A 22,891-nucleotide genomic window follows, 5' to 3' on the forward strand; every position below is an offset into this window, starting at 1 on the left:
GGGTCAATCCAACCTGAGCCAGACAAGGTAAAAAATAAAAAAATAAAAAACACATGGTCGGTTCGGTTGATGTTGTGAACTGGACATGCAGTTGATCCGGTCAACGATGGTCAAATTCGTTGAAAATCGAGCAATTTGTGCCTGAATCGCTGTTGACCCGTGCGAGTCCATGGATGTACCCGCCTGCCGTGAACTATTGAAGGATCTCCACTCGAACAAGGGACCTCCTGCATGCAAGGTCTCATCTCTTACCACTCAAAATCCCATCTCTTACCACTCTGCTAACACGTTTCTTAATATATATATATATATATATATATAACAAAAGATAATTATATAGTAACTTTAAATTAATTTTATTTTTTATTTTTTTAAATATAAATTTACATTAATACCAAATTTAATATATTAATTATGTTATGTTTTTTTTCTTATTATTTTAAATTAAAAAAATATTTTATACTCATAATTAATTTATTATCTCTTTTATATCATAAATTATATCTAAAAATTAATATTTAATTATAATTGAATTAACCTGATAAATCCAGCAATTCAGTCGTATAACCGATTAATTATCGGGATAACTATGCGCATGATATCCTCTCCTTTGTAAAATGAATAGGATAAAATAAAAGCTTCCCTCCTTCAAATGAGAATGCAACGAGGGAAATTTGATTTGTTTGATTCCATCCCGTTATACGACAAACATGAGTAGTAGGTAGAGAAAAAACAGCGGAAATCATAAAAGTAATTTTAAAATGTTGAAGCGTGGAGGATGAAGAAGAATCTGTTGGAAATGTGCATAGTAAGAAGCACCCACAAATCAAAAGTCCAATATGGCAATATCTAATACCTCACTCGTCTCGCGTTACCCTATACCCCGACACCACTATTTTCTTTTTGACTTGACTTGGGTCCCCCATCTCTGCCCCTGGCCTCTCTTCTTGAATTTCTCTTCCCACTACTACATACATACCCCTACTTACTTAAATCACGCTCTTTATTCTAAATGAATAAAATGTAACACGATACAATTATGGAAATAGATTTTTTTAATTATTAAAAAAATTAAGAACATAAAGTGTAATTTTTAGTTTTTTATTATTTTTTTTATATTTATTTTTTATTTTACTTATAAAATTAATAATAAAAAATTATACTTTATTTCTTCAATTTGTTAAAAAAAATTAAGAATCCATTTCTACCAACTACAGTACCGTATCGTATCTATCTCCTTGGGAGTTAATAATAGTAGTAAGCATTAATAAATGCAGAAATTATTTTTTACGAGGAGTACTAAAAGAATAATAAAAATTTTGAACAACATGAATAATTACCAGTCAAATAAAAATACACTACATTCTAATTTAATATTATTAATTAAATTTATTCTTTTAATTTTATTAATTAATATTATTTATACATTGTTCAAAAATCTTATTTGTTATCTATATTTTTCCATTTTTTATATGGTCTCTTGGTTATGTGGCGAGTGGGTCTATTATATATGGATAGATGGAGAATAGAGATACTGTCAAGTGTCATCTTCCAAGAAAACCTCAGCATTATTGACCACTTGGTCATGGGCAGCTACCACCCTCCACTTTCAATAGAGCCAGTGGTGTTGCTGCTTTTGACGCTGCTCATGGTTCCAGTTTCAGTTACGGGAGTGGGCATCAACTATGGCACGCTGGGTAACAACCTTCCATCACCAAAGAAAGTAGCACAGCTTCTTCAGTCAACACTCATCGACAAGGTTAAGATCTATGACTCTAACCCTGAAATCCTCCAAGCTTTCTCCAACACCGCCATTGACCTCATTGTCTCCCTCGAGAACTCCCGCGTAGCCAACATCAGCTCTGACATCTCCGCTGTACACTCCTGGCTCTCCACCCGCATCCTCCCCTTCCTGCCCGCCACCTCCGTCGTCGCCATCGCCGTCGGCAACGAGTACCTCACCACCACCATCGACAACAACGACGACCACCTCGACCCCAACGCATTGTTCAAAGCCATGCAGAATCTCCACTCCGTTCTAGCCTCCCACGGCCTCGACCGCAAAATTAAGGTCACAACGCCGCACAGCATGGCTGTTCTCGCTTCTTCCTTCCCTCCTTCCTCCGCCACCTTCGCCATGAACCTCGTTCCCGTAATGACCGACATTGTTACCTTCTTAGCCGATACCGGTGCTCCCTTCATGATCAACGCTTACCCTTACTTCGCCTACAGAGACAACCCTACCTCCGTGAACCTCGACTACGCTCTTCTCGGTAACGCTTCCGGTGTTCACGATCCAAAAGGCTACGTCTACAGCAACATGCTGGACGCGCAGATCGATGCTGTGAGATCCGCCATTGATGCTCTAGGGTTTGGAAACAGAAGCTTGGAAATAACGGTTTCAGAGTCAGGTTGGCCTTCCAAGGGTGACAACGCTGCTACTCCTCAGAACGCGAAGATCTACAACACGAGGTTGATAGAACGCGCGCAGAGTAACAAAGGAACACCGATGAAGCCTAAGGACCGAATCGAGATCTTCGTGTTCGCACTGTTCAACGAGAACAAGAAGGAAGGTGACGAGAGTGAGAGAAACTTCGGGATTTTCAACGGGGATGGATCTAAAGTGTATGAGGTTGATTTGAGTTGTGAGTTTTGCAGCGGAACGACGTCGTTTGGGTTCAGCGAGAAAAATGGTTTAAGTGGTGGTGGTGGTGTCAGGGGTCCTTCGGTTTGGTGTGTTGCGAAGCCTCATGCGGATGATAAAGTTCTTCAGAGCGTTTTGGACTTTTGCTGTGGGCCCGGCGGTGTTGATTGTAGAGAGGTTTATGAAGGTGGTAACTGCTTTCAGCCAAACAAGCTTCTTGCTCACGCCTCCTTTGCTATGAATGCTTATTACCAGATGCATGGTAGAAACTACTGGAACTGCGACTTCAAGGGCACTGGCCTTGTTACCTTCAGCGACCCTAGTAAGCTCCTCTACTGATTTAGTTTATTAGATTAATCAAGGTTATTAGTTCATGCATCTTCTTGATTAGTCCTAATTAATTCATTGTTTTTGTTAAGGTTATGGTGAGTGCCGGTATCCTCAACAGTAAGGACTATGGAAAAACACACCGAGGAGGACGAGGAGGAGCGCTCTGCCTTGCTATGTTACTGCTGTTATTAATTTATTATCTTGTAGCAGTGGTTGACAGCTACTGCTTGTATTTATTTTTTATCATTATGATTTATGATTACTTTCTAAGTTGAAAAAGTAACCAATTTTTCTTCGTTCACCGTTGGCAGTTGGCACTGTAAAAGTTTTCATTATTTCGTCCTTTGTGTCTGACGAAAATTTGCCTCCATCATAGCACGCTCCATTTATTTGGACACACCTAACGAAGATAGGCACGTGAACTTCTTCGGGACATTAGAAAAATAAAAGAGAACAAAGGCTTCAATTTGGATTTTTAGGACGTTTTTTAATTTTCAAATGGAGATGAGAGTATAATAATGCAGTAGTTTATATCGAAAGTGAGTTTACAAACTGAAGAAGTGAAGACTTGAGATTTTGATTTTGGTGTGTTCAAAACCAAGTTGAGTGGGTAATTTGTAAGACATTCTCATATGGTTTTGCTACGGTACGATGATAAATTAATACGTACCAATACGTTTAAAATATGGACAAATAAAATATGGACAAATAACAATAAGACATGTGGAATTTATTTTCCACGTCAGCATTTAATTTTTTTTTTAAATATATAGTATATCACCACTTTTACTAAAACATCCTTTTAATTAAATAAAAATAAAAAATATTTATTTATTTAATTTTATAAAAAGACTTAAACATTCTTCCTTTATTTGATTAGACAAAAATACCCTTTGAATACCCCTATCTTAACACTTTCTTTCCAAATCAAAAAAGGAAGTTGAAACAGAAACCCTAGCTTCTTCACCACCGCCGCAAGGACTGCTGCCGTCCGTCGCTCTCAGGCACTACCATCGTCGTCTGGTCGTCTGTGCTTCTTCCTCCTTCAAGAATTGCAGCTTCTTCTTCCTCGACCTCGGCGTGTCAGTTCCTGGTATTCATCTGCTCCATTGCGCTCCTGCCGCCGTCCGTCGAGCGCTTAATCACCATCGTCTTCGTCTGGTCGTCGCAGATTCTTCCAACCCACCACCGTCTTCTGAGTTGTGTTCGTCGCCTGGCCTCTATCTCCGTCACGATTCTGCCCCCCTCTTCTCAGACTGCTCAGAAGAAAAACCCATCTCCATTCCAGTTTCCTTTCTTCGAGTTCAGAGAGCAGAAGCTCAACCAAGAAAAAAACCTTAGACTTCGACGGTCAGTTCACTGCTAACTTCTTCTGCGTTTTTTATTTATGCCATTTTCAATGATTATTTGATTACTGAATATTTGAATGTTTTGCGTTTTAATTTTTTATTGAATAATTATTTGATTACTAATGAGCTCTAGTTTTGCTGTGTTGCTATTTTTGTGTGTTGTGATATTTTTTTGAATGATCTTCTTCTGTGGTGCTGTTTTGTGTGTTGCTGTGTTGCTTTTTTATGTGTTCTTTATTTTTTATTGACATGCATCTGAGTGATATCACCACTGAAACTTAACTACTTGCTCTGTTGATGTGCTTTTGATTTCTGAATGTCATGCCACTTGTTATGTTGCTGCTGCTGTTTTAGTGTTTTTTAACTTCTGAATGTGCTGTTTTTGAATTTTTGTTGATAGATTTATTGATTTTAGGATTTAGGGTGATTATATGTTGCTGTATTCTAATTTTAGTTGCTGATTATTGTTGATTTCTGGCTCTGTTTAGTATGTTGTGCTGATTGTTCTTGATTTTTGGCTCTGTGAGTTTTGTTCTATTTTTGGTCTGTATTTGATCTTGTTCAAATTTCATGATTTTGTTACTGTCTCCTGAAAGTTGGGTTTCTTTTTCTAATATGCTTAACATCAGAAAGATTTGGAAAAATTTGTTACTCTTTGTTAAGAATGTGCTGAAACTTCGTTAAAATTTGGCTAAAAATTTTGTTATAAGATAGATAGATGGATAGATAGATAGATAGATAGCTTTTGATATGAATATCCAGTGGTTCCTCTTAATCTTGTATGTTTATTACCAGATCCTTTCGGTATCATTTTGTCAAGATTACATTGCTTCAGTATATGAATTAATTTAGTACTATATTTTTTATAACTGTTGCATGTTATGTTCGAATAGGATAGAGGTTTCTTAGTGTTGCGGTTGCTGATTGTAGATTTACTTGCACTTTCTGATTATATGCTGTTTATGTGTAGGTTGCGGTATTGTACGTTCATGATAAATTTACATGGGTGAAAGGGCTCGGTCTCTGCACTATTCTGTTTGGTGTCAGTTTATTCAACTGGTACAAGTAAGTCATCAGCAAACTTGTCTTCCAAAATTCTTTTTCCTTTAATTCTATTATGCTTGTTTATATGTTTTTTTGGTCTATTTTTCTATTTTAGATATCTGAAGCTTTAGAAGGGCCATTTTGGTGAAGGCGAGGTGGCAGTGCTTCACACAACAGATTCTGCTGGCAAATATGTTATTCTTGAGGAGATGGATGAGCAGGATATCTGAAACCTTCATAGCAACATCTTCAAAGTAAGTCCCTCAGTTGGACTGTTGTTAAGTGATGCATGAAGCTGTAATAACTTATTTATCTACAGATATATATAAATTGACTTTCCCTTTTTAATCATAAGATCATTAGTGCTTGTCTTGGTCATCTCAGGGCTTGAATGTTGATGTTATCAACTACTACTGCTATATGACACTCATTAATACTGTCAATGAAGAAATGTACCACTTTTATTGTGCACCTTTCTTGTACACTTTCGTTTATGATATAAAAGAGGAATTTTTTTTATCTTTTCTCACTTTTTATCAATCACTTTTAATAGGTATATAAGAGAAGTGTATACTAACTACTAAGTAGTGCATATAAGATCTCTCAGTTGCTATATTTGTGTAGCTCCTACGACTCGCCTGCTGACCGACTTCATGTCATGTTTTCAGCAGTTATTATACTTTTTGTGGCAGGGTTGGAGAAGGGACCTTCTCAGTTTCTTAGTTGATTACACCAAAAAAAAATGGAAACATGGATATCATTTGAACTTGTATCTGTGTTGTTGTCACATATCTTTTAAGGTTGCTATACCTTGATATACATTGAGATGGCGTATCCACTTTTGTAAATTCTTTTTTGTTCTAATAAAATCTCTGTTCCCCAAAAAAAAAGTGGATTTGTTATAGATAAATCTTTTGTTTTTTGGTTTTACTTTTGTATAGGGGAATGCTTATCCCCAATTTGTATTTTCCTTCTCCTCATCTTAATGAAATTGTTTTTACACTGTGTTCTAGCTGTTAATGTTGGTAAAAAATGGTCTTCTATTTTAATTTATTTTATTGAAATCTCATATTCCCGAAGAAGCTCCTCCAGATTCAGTTGTTCGGTAGAAATTCACAAACACAGCACTCTGTACTATGTTAACAAGATTCAACAGTGATGTTAGTTGTATTTTTATTATGTTTGATTATGTCAGATCAAGAGCATATCAAAAATTGCTCTGGCTTTAGGATAGTTGATTTATATCAATTGATTTTGCAAAGAGCCGAGTGAATATTCATCAAAGGCCTTTAATGTAATTCATAACTGTTAAAATATTCTGATCTCATTTTGAGCCAGAATCATAAAATATATAGTTCTTACATTGGATGCCATATAGATTGAATCTTCTTTTTGTAATTTTCCAAATTTCATATTATGAAAGTAAAGAAAAACATATTTACATGAACCAGAAATGACTATGCTGAGAATGGAAGACTTAATTGAAGCCTAAGTAATTCCATTGAAAGCATGCCTATTTTTACAACTAGAGTATGTACATAACTTTGAAATATGCTAAACAAAAGGAAATTACATATATCTAAATCAAAGAATATTTTTTTTCTTCTTCTTCTTCATAATCAAATGCAAAGTGCAATCTGATTAGACACTAGAAATGTGATCAGTGCCAATATCTGATCCAATAGTAGATCTATGAAATGTGAAAGATTCAGCCAATTTCACTGCATCTGAGACTCTAAGCCTTGTTCCTTGTTGACCTACAACAGTGGCTGCAACCTTAGTTGCTATTGAACCTATGCTTTTCAAATCAGATATGCCTCTTAGAACACCATAAAGTATGCCGCATGCATATGCATCTCGGGCACCACAAGTATCTACCGGAACACATGGAAACGGGGGAATGTATACGGCTTCACCCTTTAGACTGATGTAGGAGCCTCTATGACCGTCAGTTACCGATACTAGCGGAACAAAATGGCCCAGATACCTTGTAACCAAAGCAGAGCTTTCCTTTGCGTCAAAATTGCAGAGCGCTCTGGCCTCATCACTGTTTGCGAAGATTAAATCCGCATGATTCCCAATAATTTCCCTGATGAAAGAAGAAATTGCAGCATGGAAAGGAATGTACTCTGGGTCTGCATAAATCTATGGAGAATAATGTCAAGTAATAATAATCTTACCAAAAATCATCATAATGTCTCTCAATGCAGGAGACATCTGAGGCTGTTATTGCAACTAAGGCACCATTACTGCGAGATTTCTGACATGCTTCTGTTATTGCTCTAATAGTATCGGGTAGTTCAAATAGATACCCTTCAACAAGAAGTATGTTAGTCTTGGTAACCGCATTAGCCAAGATTTTGTCATAGTTAACAGTTGATGATGTATCCTGCCCCCAAATTACAAATATTAGCATCTTCACCGTTGATATGGTGACAGAAAATAAACAAGTTGGAAGAGAAAACTAGTAGAAAGCCAAGATAACCATTTTCCACTCCTAGATTGATGCTTAAAAGTAGAAATAAATAATAGTGCATGAAAGAGTAACTGCCAAGTCTTTTTTTTCTTCAATGTACAAAATAGAATACAAAGTGAACAATTCATCTCCAAAACAAAACTCAAGAAACTTTGGGCAACTCGCGTAGCTCAACTATTCAACATGCCATTTAAATGTCTCAATGTTCTTCTCATTGTATGGATATACATAAAAACAAAGAAGATCAAAACTATACAAACCAATCCACATATACTTAGAAACAGATTCTCAGTTAACAAAGAATCTACAAACTTTTTTTTGTCCTTCCGACACAACCAACTTTAGCTTCAAATTAATTGAGTTGGCTACAAAAAGCTTACCAAGCCAATTGCATATGAGATCTTCTTCTCCAGCATATACAAGAACCATGGATTCCATCCTCAAGAAGAGCCGGGATTCCAACTTCGAGGTTTCTCATGCATCCAATCCTGCATCATAGCATCATAGACTGTGCTACTACACGAAACAAAGTCCAAGTTCCCAACACCTAAAGCATCCCTAACTGTCTTCTCGTTTAAGAATGTCTCTACATTGGAGAAGTCATAACACAGATTTCCCTCGCATTTCTTTCTAATGTCATAGTACTGCAGTTTCAATATCACCAAGAATTCATAAAATTATTAAAAAAACTCCAACTCCCCAGTATGTGAATTTCTTCTAAGTCAATTCAATCAAGTCACTCACCAAAACATCCAAAACATGTATCCAGAACCATAAGCATAATTCAACCAAATCATATGAAGCCATATAGTAAATTCAATCCAGAATTGTGACAATATTTTTATATTGAATCAACAGCAGCAAAAAATTAATTCACCAAAACAAATACAACAGGTTGGATCTAAACATCAATCTCAGTCAAATTAATAAATTAAACAATTGAATTTATAACTCAATCTTCAGTAGAATTAATTCAATATGAATAGAATGAATTGAAATAAAAATTCAAAACATTAATATCTCAAAATTCAGCATAATCATCAATAATACATCATATGCATGTTCAGAATAAATTTGAAATTTCAGAGGGATAGAGTCAGGAAAACAGAATCAGGGAGTGTTAGAGACTGAGACTTGAGACCTGAGAGGGTTGAAGGCTTGAAGCAGAGAAGAAGACACTTGAAACTTGAGATCTGAGACCTGCGATGGTTGAAGCAGAGAAGCGGCGACGACCCACGGCGAGGAGCAGCGAAGCAGCAATGACCCACGACGAGGAGCAGCGAAGCGGCGCGACCCACGGCGACAAAGCGAGCTCGGACAGAGAGGGCGACAGATAGAGAAAGGAGAGAAGGGTTCGGCAATGAGTTCGAGCTCTGAAGTGGGATGGTAGGTGGTGGGTGGTGGCTATTGTTGGAATTCGAAGAGAGGAGAGGATTGTGGGTGCTGGACGCGGAGGCTGCGGGAGAGATGAGTGGCTTCAATTGGTGTTTGGTGACTTAGGGTTCAGCTTCAGCACTTGCCTTTCTTCTTTTTTTTTTTTAATTTTTTACACAAAACGGCGACGTTTTAGAGGGTATATTTTCGAACCGGAAACCCTCTAAAAAACCGGACGGTTCTACCGGTTCATCGGTTAACCGTCGGTTCGACCGGTTTTTCACCAGTTTTTTGTCAGACGGTTTCTAGGCTTACTTGGACCGGGTAGTTGACCAGTTCCCGGTTAACTCGGTTGAACCAGTCAGTTCGGTTCGATTTTCAGAACCATGTTGGTTAGGGTTCCACGGCACCGTTTTGAGCAAATTTTAAAAAATCGGTCGGGTCCGGTTCGATTCGACCGATCGATTCTGGACCGGTTTGACGGTCCAACGACGGTTTCTGAATCTTTCGGTTTTGATATATGACCGATTCATTTTTTATACCGGTACACAGTTTGACCGACCGATTCGAACCGATTTTCAAAATCTTGGTCTGAACCGCTTTTTCTTCCAATTCACGATTTAACCGGTTTGAACCGTTCTCAGAACTTGGCGTTTTTCCCTTATTCCAAAAATCTGGCCAGGTGACGGTTCGGTTCGACCGACCAGTTCTTGGCCGGTTCGACGGTTCAATTGCAGTTTTTTAGATTGGGGGTTTTAACATTTGTCTAAGTTGTTTTTTGTGGTAGTTCATGGTTCAATCGGTTCAACCGGCCGGTCCGAACCGATTTTCAAAAGATAGATTATAACCATTCTCTCATGTTGTTTTTATTTTAAAATGCTTAATACATTTTAGTATCAAATTTTCAATTAAGCTTACGACACAGAAGTGGTTCAAGGAATCAAAATGCTAGAGTGAAAATTAAGCTTCACCTAAATTCAACTATAATCGAACGAAAGACAGAAATATTAATTTTCAACAAGAGTCCATAAAAAATATAGTGCATAATAATTTTTTAAGTAAAAGAGATGAAACTAACAAGTCTTAGTAGTTAATATAATCTAAACATGACTACATGACAATTACGATTATTTAATTTTTGTTTGACTCCTTTTGTTTATACTTATTGTAATTCCTGGTAGCAGATTCAATGACATTACGCAGTATCAAGTTGTGGGGCCTTAGAATCAAATCCAACGCAAGTCGCATCCTTGTACCATGATTAACTTGAAAAATATAAATATTTTAGGTTACCAACAAAACCATACACATTAGCAATTGTAGTACTATTTTTTTAGTAAAAGAAAATTACATTTATTATATAACTATACGTCTTCCTGTAGTTTGTCATCCAGGTTGCCACCCATACCCCACAATCATTACTATGTTAAATAAGACGCGGTTAGCTTATGCAGATAAAAATTTGAAAGAGGAAAACACAAATACAGATATTCCTTACGAGCCAGGAGCTTGTTCTCCTGTTTCTAGCATATCCACAAATGCAAAATAAAGTATCCTTGACCTGAACGGAGTGTTGTATTTATACAACGAGTCATACTTGAGCATATCTTCCAGATATTTTGTCTATTTATATAGGAAAAAAATTAAATAAAGGACGATATTTGAAACCTAAAAAAAATGTCATAAAAGTGAAAATGGGGGAAAGTTAATTTACCAACTTTACTATACTCGATCTCTTTTGCTCTTTATTTGTAGCAATCGGTAGGGAGTCTAGCAGAATTGTTTGATGATTGCACAAATAAAAAACAACCAGATACCAATGTGTGTTGTTCTCGTTGACAGGTAAAAAAATCTAGTACCAACTTTCACGTATTAGAATATTACTAGATACTTTTTTTTTAAAAAGGTATAGATCAATTCATAAAGATAAATGCCATTAAATAATAAAAAAATTAAAAATACAATAAATCATATACCTTTTTTAGACCTTCATCAACTTTTCCCATAAATTCTTTTTGATAATATTTCAACAGAACTTCAATTTTGGTATCACATTGCAGTATGAATTGCTGAATTAATAGTTAGGGGTTGAGTTAGTGATACCAATTAAGTAACATAATTAAGTCACTGACTCAGCCCCTAACTATTAATTCAGCAATTCATACTGCAATGTGATACCAAAATTGAAGTTCTGTTGAAATATTATCAAAAAGAATTTATGGAATGAAGGTCAAAAAAAGGTATATGATTTATTGTATTTTTAATTTTTTTTATTATTTAATGGCATTTATCTTTATGAACTGATCTATACCTTTTTAAAAAAAATGTATCTAGTAATATTCTAATACGTGAAAGTTGGTACTAGATTTTTTTATCTGTCAACGAGAACAACACACATTGGTATCTGGTTGTTTTTGACTTGTGCAATCATCAAACAATTCTGCTAGACTCCCTACCGATTGCTACAAATAAAGAGTAAAAGAGATCGAGTATAGTAAAGTTGGTAAATTAACTTTCCCCCGTTTTCACTTTTATGACATTTTTTAGGTTTCAAATATCGTCCTTTATTTAATTTTTTTCCTATATAAATAGGCAAAGTATCTGGAAGATATGCTCAAGTATGACTCGTTGTATAAATACAACACTCCGTTCAGGCCAAGGATACTTGATTTTGCATTTGTGGATATGCTAGAAACAGGAGAACAAGCTCCTGGCTCGTAAGGAATATCTGTATTTGTGTTTTCCTCTTTCAAATTTTTATCTGCATAAGCTAACTGCGTCTTATTTAACACAGTAATGATTGTAGGGTATGGGTGGCAACCTGGATGACAAACTACAGGAAGACGTATAGTTATACAATAAATGTAATTTTCTTTTACTAAAAAAATATTACTACAATTGCTAATGTGTATGATTTTGTTGGTAACCTAAAATATTTATATTTTTCAGGTTAATCATGGTACAAGGATGCGACTTGCGTTGGATTTGATTCTAAGGCCCCACAACTTGATGCTGTGTAATGTCATTGAATCTGCTACCAGGAATTACAATAAGTATAAACAAAAGGAGTCAAACAAAAATTAAATAATCGTAATTGTCATGTAGTCATGTTTAGATTATATTAACTACTAAGACTTGTTAGTTTCATCTCTTTTACTTAAAAAATTATTATGCACTCTATTTTTTATGGACTCTTGTTGAAAATTAATGTTTCCGTCTTTCGTTCGATTATAGTTGAATTTAGGTGAAGCTTAATTTTCACTCTAGCATTTTGATTCCTTGAACCACTTCTGTGTCGTAAGCTTAATTGAAAATTTGATACTAAAATGTATTAAGCATTTTAAAATAAAAACAACATGAGAAAATGGTTATAATCTATCTTTTGAAAATCGGTTCGGACTGGCCAGTTGAACCGATTGAACCATGAACTACCACAAAAAACAACTTAGACAAATGTTAAAACCCCCAATCTAAAAAACCGCATTTGAACCGTCGAACCGGCCAAGAACTGGTCGGTCAAACCGAACCGTCACCTGGCCGGATTTTTGGAATAAGGGAAAAATGCCAAGTTCTGAAAACGGTTCGAACCGGTCAAATCGTGAATCGGAAGAAAAAGCGGTTCAGACCAAGATTTTGAAAACTGTTTCGAATCGGTCGGTCGAACCGTGTACCGGTATAAAAAACGAATCGGTCATATATCAAAACCGAAAGATTCAGAAATCGTCGTTGGACCGTCAAACCGGTTGAGAATCGATCGGTCGAATCAAACCGGACCCAACCGGTTTTCTAAAATTTGCTCAAAACGGTGTCGTTGGTTAGAGGAACCCTAACCAGCATGGTTCTAAAAATCGAACCGAACTGACCGGTTCAACCGAGTTAACCGGAAACTGGTCAACTACCCAGTTCTAGAAACCGTCTGACAAAAAACCGGTGAAAAAATCAGTCGAACCGACGGTTAACCGATGAACCGGTAGAACCGTCTGATTTTTTAGAGGGTTTCCGGTTCGGAAAATACCCTTTAAAACGTCGCCGTTTTGTGTAAAAAAAAAAAAAAGAGAAGAAAGGCAAGTGCTGAAGCTGAACCCTAAATCACCAAACACCAATTGAAGCCACTCATCTCTCCCGCAGCCTCCGCGTCCAGCACCAACAATCCTCTCCTCTCTTCGAATTCCAACAACAGCCACCACCCACCACCTACCATTCCACTTCAGAGCTCGAACTCATTGCCAAACCCTTCTCTCCTTTCTCTATCTGTCGCCCTCTCTGTTCAAGCTTGCTTTGTCACTGTGGGTCGCGCCGCTTCGCTGCTCCTCATCGTGGGTCATTGCCGCTTCGCTGCTCCTCGCCGTGGGTCGTCGCCGCTTCTCTGCTTCAACCATCGCAGGTCTCAGATCTCAAGTTTCAAGTGTCTTCTTCTCTGCTTCAAGCCTTCAACCCTCTCAGGTCTCAAGTCTCAGTCTCTAACACTCCCTGATTCTATTTCCCTGACTCTATCCCTCTGAAATTTCAAATTTATTCTGAACATGCATATGATGTATTATTGATGATTATGCTGAATTTTGAGATATTAATATTTTGAATTTTTATTTCAATTCATTCTGTTCATATTGAATTAATTCTACTGAAGATTGAGTTATAAATTCAATTGTTTAATTTATTAATTTGACTGAGATTGATGTTTTGATCCAACCTGTTGTATTTATTTTGGTGAATTATTGTTTTGCTGCTGTTGATTCAATATAAAAACATTGTCACAATTCTGGATTGAATTTACTATATGGCTTCATATGATTTGGTTGAATTATGCTTATGGTTCTGGATACATGTTTTGGATGTTTTGGTGAGTGACTTGATTGAATTGACTTAGAAGAAATTCACATATTGGGGAGTTGGAGTTTTTTTAATAATTTTATAAATTCTTGGTGATATTGAAATTGCAGTACTATGACATTAGAAAGAAATGCGAGGGAAATCTGTGTTATGACTTCTCCAATGTAGAGACATTCTTAAACGAGAAGACAGTTAGGGATGATTTAGGTGTTGGGAACTTGGACTTTGTTTCGTGTAGTAGCACAGTCTATGATGCTATGATGCAGGACTGGATGAGAAACCTCGAAGTTGGAATCCCGGCTCTTCTTGAGGATGAAATCCATGGTTCTTGTATATGCTGGAGAAGAAGATCTCATATGCAATTGGCTTGGTAAGCTTTTTGTAGCCAACTCAATTAATTTGAAGCTAAAGTTGGTTGTGTCGGAAGGACAAAAAAAAGTTTGTAGATTCTTTGTTAACTGATAATCTGTTTCTAAATATATGTGGATTGGTTTGTATAGTTTTGATCCTCTTTGTTTTTATGTATATCCATACAATGAAAAGAACATTGAGACATCTAAATGGCATGTTGAATAGTTGAGCTACGTGAGTTGCCCAAAGTTTCTTGAGTTTTGTTTTGGAGATGAATTGTTCACTTTGTATTCCATTTTGTACATTGAAGAAAAAAAAGACTTGACAGTTACTCTTTCATGCACTATTATTTATTTCTACTTTTAAGCATCAATCTAGGAGTGGAAAATGGTTATCTTGGCTTTCTATTAGTTTTCTCTTCCAACTTGTTTATTTTCTGTCACCATATCAACGGTGAAGATGCTAATATTTGTAATCTGGGGGCAGGGTACATCATCAACTGTTAACTATGACAAAATCTTGGCTAATGCGGTTACCAAGACCAACATACTTCTTGTTGAAGGGTATCTATTTGAACTACCCGATACTATTAGAGCAATAACAGAAGCATGTCAGAAAGCTCGCAGTAATGGTGCCTTAGTTGCGATAACAACCTCAGATGTCTCCTGCATTGAGAGACACTATGATGATTTCTGGTAAGATTATTATTACTTGACATTATTCTCCATAGATTTATGCAGACCCAGAGTTCATTCCTTTCCATGCTGCAATTTCTTCTTTCATCAAGGAAATTATTGGGAATCATGCGGATTTAATCTTCGCAAACAGTGATGAGGCCAGAGCGCTCTGCAATTTTGACGCAAAGGAAAGCTCTGCTTTGGTTACAAGGTATCTAAGCCATTTTGTTTCGCTAGTATCAGTAACTAACGGTCATAGAGGCTCCTACATCAGTCTAAAGGGTGAAGCCGTATACATTCTCCCATTTCCATGTGTTCCGGTAGATACTTGTGGTGCCCGAGATGCATATGCATGCGGCATACTTTATGGTGTTCTAAGAGGCATATCTGATTTGAAAAGCATAGGTTCAATAGCAGTTAAGGTTACAGCCACTGTTGTAGGTCAACAAGGAACAAGGCTTAGAGTCTCAGATGCAGTGAAATTGGCTGAATCTTTCACATTTCATAGATCTACTATTGGATCAGATATTGGCACTGATCACATTTCTAGTGTCTAATCAGATTGCACTTTGCATTTGATTATGAAGAAGAAGAAGAAAAAAAATATTCTTTGATTTAGATATATGTAATTTCCTTTTGTTTAGCATATTTCAAAGTTATGTACATACTCTAGTTGTAAAAATAGGCATGCTTTCAATGGAATTACTTAGGCTTCAATTAAGTCTTCCATTCTCAGCATAGTCATTTCTGGTTCATGTAAATATGTTTTTCTTTACTCTCGTAATATGGAATTTGGAAAATTACAAAAAGAAGATTCAATCTATATGGCATCCAATGTAAGAACTATATATTTTATGATTCTGGCTCAAAATGAGATCAGAATATTTTAACAGTTATGAATTACATTAAAGGCCTTTGATGAATATTCACTCAGCTCTTTGCAAAATCAATTGATATAAATCAACTATCCTAAAGCCAGAGCAATTTTTGATATGCTCTTGATCTGAGATAATCAAACATAATAAAAATACAACTAACATCACTGTTGAATCTTGTTAACATAGTACAGAGTGCTGTGTTTGTGAATTTCTACCGAACAACTGAATCTGGAGGAGCTTCTTCGGGAATATGAGATTTCAATAAAATAAATTAAAATAGAAGACCATTTTTTACCAACATTAACAGCTAGAACACAGTGTAAAAACAATTTCATTAAGATGAGGAGAAGGAAAATACAAATTGGGGATAAGCATTCCCCTATACAAAAGTAAAACCAAAAAACAAAAGATTTATCTATAACAAATCCACTTTTTTTTTGGGGAACAGAGATTTTATTAGAACAAAAAAGAATTTACAAAAGTGGATACGCCATCTCAATGTATATCAAGGTATAGCAACCTTAAAAGATATGTGACAACAACACAGATACAAGTTCAAATGATATCCATGTTTCCATTTTTTTTTTGTGTAATCAACTAAGAAACTGAGAAGGTCCCTTCTCCAACCCTGCCACAAAAAGTATAAAGATGAATAACTATAATAACTGCTGAAAACATGACATGAAGTCGGTCAGCAGGCGAGTCGTAGGAGCTACACAAATATAGCAACTGAGAGATCTTATATGCACTACTTAGTAGTTAGTATACACTTCTCTTATATACCTATTAAAAGTGATTGATAAAAAGTGAGAAAAGATAAAAAAAATTCCTCTTTTATATCATAAACGAAAGTGTACAAGAAAGGTGCACAATAAAAGTGGTACATTTCTTCATTGACAGTATTAATGAGTGTCATATAGCAGTAGTAGTTGATAACATCAACATTCAAGCCCTGAGATGACCAAGACAAGCACTAATGATCTTATGATTAAAAAGGGAAAGTCAATTTATATATATCTGTAGATAAATAAGTTATTACAGCTTCATGCATCACTTAACAACAGTCCAACTGAGGGACTTACTTTGAAGATGTTGCTATGAAGGTTTCAGATATCCTGCTCATCCATCTCCTCAAGAATAACATATTTGCCAGCAGAATCTGTTGTGTGAAGCACTGCCACCTCGCCTTCACCAAAATGGCCCTTCTAAAGCTTCAGATATCTAAAATAGAAAAATAGACCAAAAAAACATATAAACAAGCATAATAGAATTAAAGGAAAAAGAATTTTGGAAGACAAGTTTGCTGATGACTTACTTGTACCAGTTGAATAAACTGACACCAAACAGAATAGTGCAGAGAACGAGCCCTTTCACCCATGTAAATTTATCATGAACGTACAATACCGCAACCTACACATAAACAGCATATAATCAGAAAGTGCAAGTAAATCTACAATCAGCAACCGCAACACTAAGAAACCTCTATCCTATTCGAACATAACATGCAACAGTTATAAAAAATATAGTACTAAATTAATTCATATACTGAAGCAATGTAATCTTGACAAAATGATACCGAAAGGATCTGGTAATAAACATACAAGATTAAGAGGAACCACTGGATATTCATATCAAAAGCTATCTATCTATCTATCTATCCATCTATCTATCTATCTTATAACAAAATTTTCAGCCAAATTTTAACAAAGTTTCAGCACATTCTTAACAAAGAGTAACAAATTTTTCTAAATCTTTCTGATGTTAAGCATATTAGAAAAAGAAACCCAACTTTCAGGAGACAGTAACAAAATCATAAAATTTGAACAAGATCAAATACAGACCAAAAACAGAACAACACTCACAGAGCCAAAAATCAAGAACAATCAGCACAACATACTAAACAGAGCCAGAAATCAACAATAATCAGCAACTAAAGTTAGAATACAGCAACATATAATCACCCTAAATCCTAAAATCAATAAATCTATCAACAAAAATTCAAAAACAGCACATTCAGAAGTTAAAAAACATTAAAACAGCAGCAGCAACATAACAAGTGGCATGACATTCAAAAATCAAAAGCATATGAGCATAGCAAGTAGTTAAGTTTCAGTGGTGATATCACTCAGATGCATGTCAATAAAAAATAAAGAACACATAAAAAAGCAACACAACAACACACAAAACAGCACCACAGTAGAAGATCATTCAAAAAAATATCACAACACACAAAAATAGCAACACAGCAGAACTAGAGCTCATTAGTAATCAAATAATCATTCAATAAAAATTAAAATGCAAAACATTCAAATATTCAGTAATCAAATAATCATTGAAAATGGCATAAATAAAAAGCGAAGAAGAAGTTAGCAGTGAACTGACCGTCGAAGTCTAAGGTTTTTTTCTTGGTTGAGCTTCTGCTCTCTGAACTCGAAGAAAGGAAACTGGAATGGAGATGGATTTTTCTTCTGAGCAGTCTGAGAAGAGGGGGGCAGAATCGTGACGGAGACAGAGGCCAGGCGACGAACACAACTCAGAAGACGGTGCTGGGTTGGAAAAATCTGCGACGACCAGACGAAGACGATAGTGACTAAGCGCCCGACGGACGGCGGCAGGAGCGCGATGGAGCAGATGAATACCAGGAACTGACGCGCCGAGGTCGAGGAAGAAGAAGCTGCGATTCTTGAAGGAGGAAGAAGCACGTACGACCAGACGACGATGGTAGTGCCTAAGAGCGACGGACGGCGGGAGTCCTTGCTACGGTGGTGGAGAAGCTAGGGTTTCTGTTTCAACTTCCTTTTTTGATTTGGGAAGAAGGTGTTAAGATAGGGGTATTCAAAGAGTATTTTTGTCTAATCAAATAAAGGAAGGATGTTTAAGTCTTTCTATAAAATTAAATAAATAAATATTTTTTATTTTTATTTAATTAAAAGGGTGTTTTAGTAAATGTGGTGATATACTATATATTTTTAAAAAAAAAAAATGCTGACGTGAAAAATAAATTCCACATGTCTTATTGTTATTTGTTCATATTTTAAACGTATCGGTACGTATTAATTTATCATCCTACCGTAGCAAACACCTTCTCATATTAAAGTCAGTAATGTTTTTAGAAGATATGGATTAAGTGTCTTTATTTGCTGAGTCTCTTTCCTTTTTATCTCGGCCTCTTCGGATAGTATTATTTTCTAGTATTTAGTGCTTTTTAATTACGTCTGTAACGTTTGGATTCAACAGTTTTAGGATTTGCTACGTTACCGTTCTGGCGCGTCTAATGGGTTATCATAATGTCGGATTTTCATTTATTTGTGATTCTATTGCGTTACTATTTGTTTAGAATAGTGTTCCCAATTCAAATTTTTGGATCCTGGCTTTTTGTCAGTATTGGAGTTTATGAATTTGGTTTGTGAATTTGGTTTGTTCTTCAATTTAGGACTCTAATATTTTTTTTGGATGCAAGATGAAAAAGGAGAAAAAAAAATAGATAAAAAAAATGAGAAAAAAATTAGAAAAAAAGTTAATTTTTTGTTGTTGTTTGGATGAAAAAAATAAAAAAATATAAAATTTTTTTATTTGAATGAAAGAAAAAATAAAAAGAGAAAAAATTATATTCAAGTGAAATTATATTAATATCTTTTATAAATTATAATATACTAATATTATAAGGATAAATTTGTGAATTGTCAGCCCACTTTTAAATTCTCTCTCTGGTAATAAGTGCAACTTTAACTTAAGTTTAAATGCAACATTATCTTAAAGTAAATAGCTTTTATTCTATTTTACCTTTCACTTTTCACTCCATCTTACTCATCAAATATGAACAATCATTCTTCTTTCTTTTTGCACATCTTTCCTGTTTTTGCTTTTCTGTGGGTAGATTTGTTTTGTTCTCTTCTACTCTTTGCGACACTTACTTGTTGTGTAACATCCATGTATTTTTTAAAATCCTATTATAAATAAAATTGTGATTTATTTTATTAATTTAGTTTGTTTATTATTAGAAACTATTTTAATAAAATTAATTAAATTATTATAAGGTAAGTTGATTTTAAATCAATTAAAATTCTTATATAATTTTATTATAATTGAATATTTTTCGTAATTTTAATAATTGAAAAATAAAACTTGTGCAGTTTATTATAAATAAATTATGATTTATTATTAATTTGAACTCTTTATTTTTATAAAATAATCTATTAAGAGTAATTAAATTAGTTTTATGAATAATTGGAGTTAAGTTAATTAATATTCTTGTGTAAATTTTTATAATTAATTATTTTATATAATTTGAAAATTAAAATTTTGGTGATGGAAAAATAATGAAAAGTCATATTATTTAAATTGAATAATTAATATTTTGAATTTAAACTGTATTTTATAGAATGTGATTAATACGTTCATTTTATAATTTAAATTAAAAATAATTATTTGAACTCCTTGATAAATTAATAAATAAAATTTTATGTGTTTTGAAAGTAATTTTTACAGTATTATATTTAAATCATAAATTATTATTTTATTTCGAATATTTTGTAAAATTTCTGAGTTACTCGAATATATTTTACTTGAACCCTAGTCCTATGTTTCTTATTTTATACGTACCATTATTATCTAATACGTATACTCCGTGACCAATCATTCACACACGCATACACTCACCTCTTACTTATCTACACACGCATAAACACCCCCAACATGTTATTCTTTCTTCTTCAATACGCTCACCACATATCCTCTAAAATAAAACAGAAGTGAAAAGTTTGGGCAAGGAAAAACGGAGAGTAGAAGAAGGATCGAAAGAGGAGAAGAGGATGTGGGGGAGAAGGAAGGTGCACCGATGGAGCCATGATTGCTGTATGCCGCCGCCGAAGCTTCCCTTACCGCCGTCAATACCGATTAGGACAGAGAAAAAGAGGAAGAACGACAAAGAGAAGAGATGGATGGGAAGGAGATCAGTGTTGCTGCTATTACTAAGGGTAGCCGCCAGAGCCCCTATCGTTACCGCTGCACGTGAGAGGAGAAGATGATCTCACCGATTCTGATTCTGCCCAAGTCTCTCATCGTCGCTAGAATCACGAATCAGGGAGGAGAGGGAGTATGCTTCCATCACCATCCCAGGTGCTAGAGAGGACTGCTGCCGTTGAAGGAACCACTACCACTGGAGCCTGATGGAGGGAAATCGTCAGTTCAGAATTTTCACGAAATAATCACGTTGCAATTATAGTTCCAAACTAATAGATAACTCTCAATCAAAGTTTAATTTGTTTGTCACTTAAGTCAAACCAATAAAAATATCGAGAGTATTATATCTCGAGTCGATCTCCCTAGGAATTGCAATCAAGTGCTCAATTATTGGCTATTAGAAAAATCGGGGGTGAGATAGCAATAAAAAAAATGTAAATGACAAGAAAATAAAGAAGCAAACAATCACTAAATATCAAAAGAAATTAAACTAAAACAATTAAAGAGATCAACTAAGAAAGGTCTTAGTAAGGGTTGATGGTTAAGGATCATTATCCTTGTTACTAACCACAATATGATAATTATAAATAGCAATCCCACTTTGTCATCCTCAATATTGGAGGAAAGTCAAATGGGCTTAATTAATCCTAATCCATAACTCCTAATTAACTTACTAATTGAATTAATAAAAGATTAGCATCAATGGAAACAAGAGTGATTAAGATCTCCAAATTATCAATTAATTTGGACATTAGTAACTCAAGGTCACCTAAGCTATCAACTCAAACCAAGAATACAAAATTCTACTCTAGAATTGAAAGAGGCATTTTATCAAACACATGGTAGGCATAAAAAAAAAGCATCATAAATTGCAAGGATTAGTAAAATCTATAGCTACCAAAGACAAGAAATTGATAACAACAACTCAATTAAGCATCAAGAAAACATAAAACATCAAATTGTATTAAAAGAAATTGAAATTAACAAGAGAGTTCATAAACTAAAATTAACAAAATAGAGAAATTAACAAGAGAAACTAGATAAATCAAGATACTAGAATTAGAAAAAATAATTTAAAACAAGATTAAAACCTAAATCTAAGGAGAAAATTAAGCTAAAACCCTAAAATTCTAGAGAGAAGTTGGAGCTTCTCTCTCTAGAATCACCTAAAATATGATAAAAAAAAAAAAACCCTAAGCTATCTCTACTTGGTTCATTCCCCCTTCAATTTCTGGTTCAATAGCATCAGAAATGAGTTGGATTGGACCCGAAATGCTCCAGAAATCGCCTCTCACGTGTTTCTTTAATGAAGCACGTTATTTGTATCTCGCGTATATGAGCATTTGGCTGCATACACGGATGTCTTAACACACGTCCACTATAGACAATTACATATCATTTTGAAGTCCCGGATGTTAGCTTTCTAATGCCACTAAAACCACCTTATTTGGAGCTCTATAGCTCAGGTTATGATCACTTGAGTACAAAGAGGTCAAGATTAACAGCTTTGAAAATTTTTCAATTTTTCATGAATTCTCCACTTTTGCATGCTCTTTCTCCACTTTTTCAAGTCATCCTTGCCTCCTAAACCTTAAATCACTTATACATACACATCAAGGTATCGAATAAAATAGAAGTGAAATTAAAATTAGCAATTTTAAGCATAAAAAGCATGGTTTTCATCACTAAGCACAATTAGGAGAAATTTACAAAACTATGCTATTTCAATGAATAAATGCAAGAGAAGTCAATAAAATTCACCCAATTAAAGCAAATCAGTACCATATAATACGGATTTATCACATCTCCACACTTAAACAATAGCATGTGTAACATCCTAACTATCAAAATGTCACACTTCCAGCTGCGCCACTCTAATAGCTCGGGTATTACGACGACTCTTGTAATATTTAATACTAAAATATGAGCCTGTTTAAAACTTTAACCAAATCTTTAATAAATATACATTCATACTT

General features: G+C 34.9%; 2 protein-coding genes across 2 annotated transcripts; both read left to right on the forward strand.

The window, feature by feature from the left end:
• The first annotated feature begins 1,483 nt into the window (after positions 1–1,483).
• On the forward strand, positions 1,484–3,270 carry LOC107609608 (glucan endo-1,3-beta-D-glucosidase). Its single transcript, XM_016311618.3, has 2 exons — positions 1,484–2,966; positions 3,064–3,270. The coding sequence occupies exons 1-2, from the start codon at positions 1,487–1,489 to the stop codon at positions 3,093–3,095; spliced, it is 1,512 nt and encodes a 503-aa protein (XP_016167104.3). The 5' UTR covers positions 1,484–1,486; the 3' UTR covers positions 3,096–3,270.
• Positions 3,271–14,857: 11,587 nt separating this feature from the next.
• Positions 14,858–15,659, forward strand: LOC107608056 (uncharacterized). The gene is made up of 2 exons (XM_016309945.3): positions 14,858–15,093; positions 15,185–15,659. The coding sequence occupies exons 1-2, from the start codon at positions 14,858–14,860 to the stop codon at positions 15,630–15,632; spliced, it is 684 nt and encodes a 227-aa protein (XP_016165431.1). The 3' UTR covers positions 15,633–15,659.
• Positions 15,660–22,891: the final 7,232 nt, after the last annotated feature.

Source organism: Arachis ipaensis, chromosome B7 (assembly GCF_059453495.1).
Source record: "Arachis ipaensis isolate K30076 ecotype BB chromosome B7, ASM5945349v1, whole genome shotgun sequence".
Classification (NCBI taxonomy): Eukaryota; Viridiplantae; Streptophyta; class Magnoliopsida; order Fabales; family Fabaceae; genus Arachis; species Arachis ipaensis.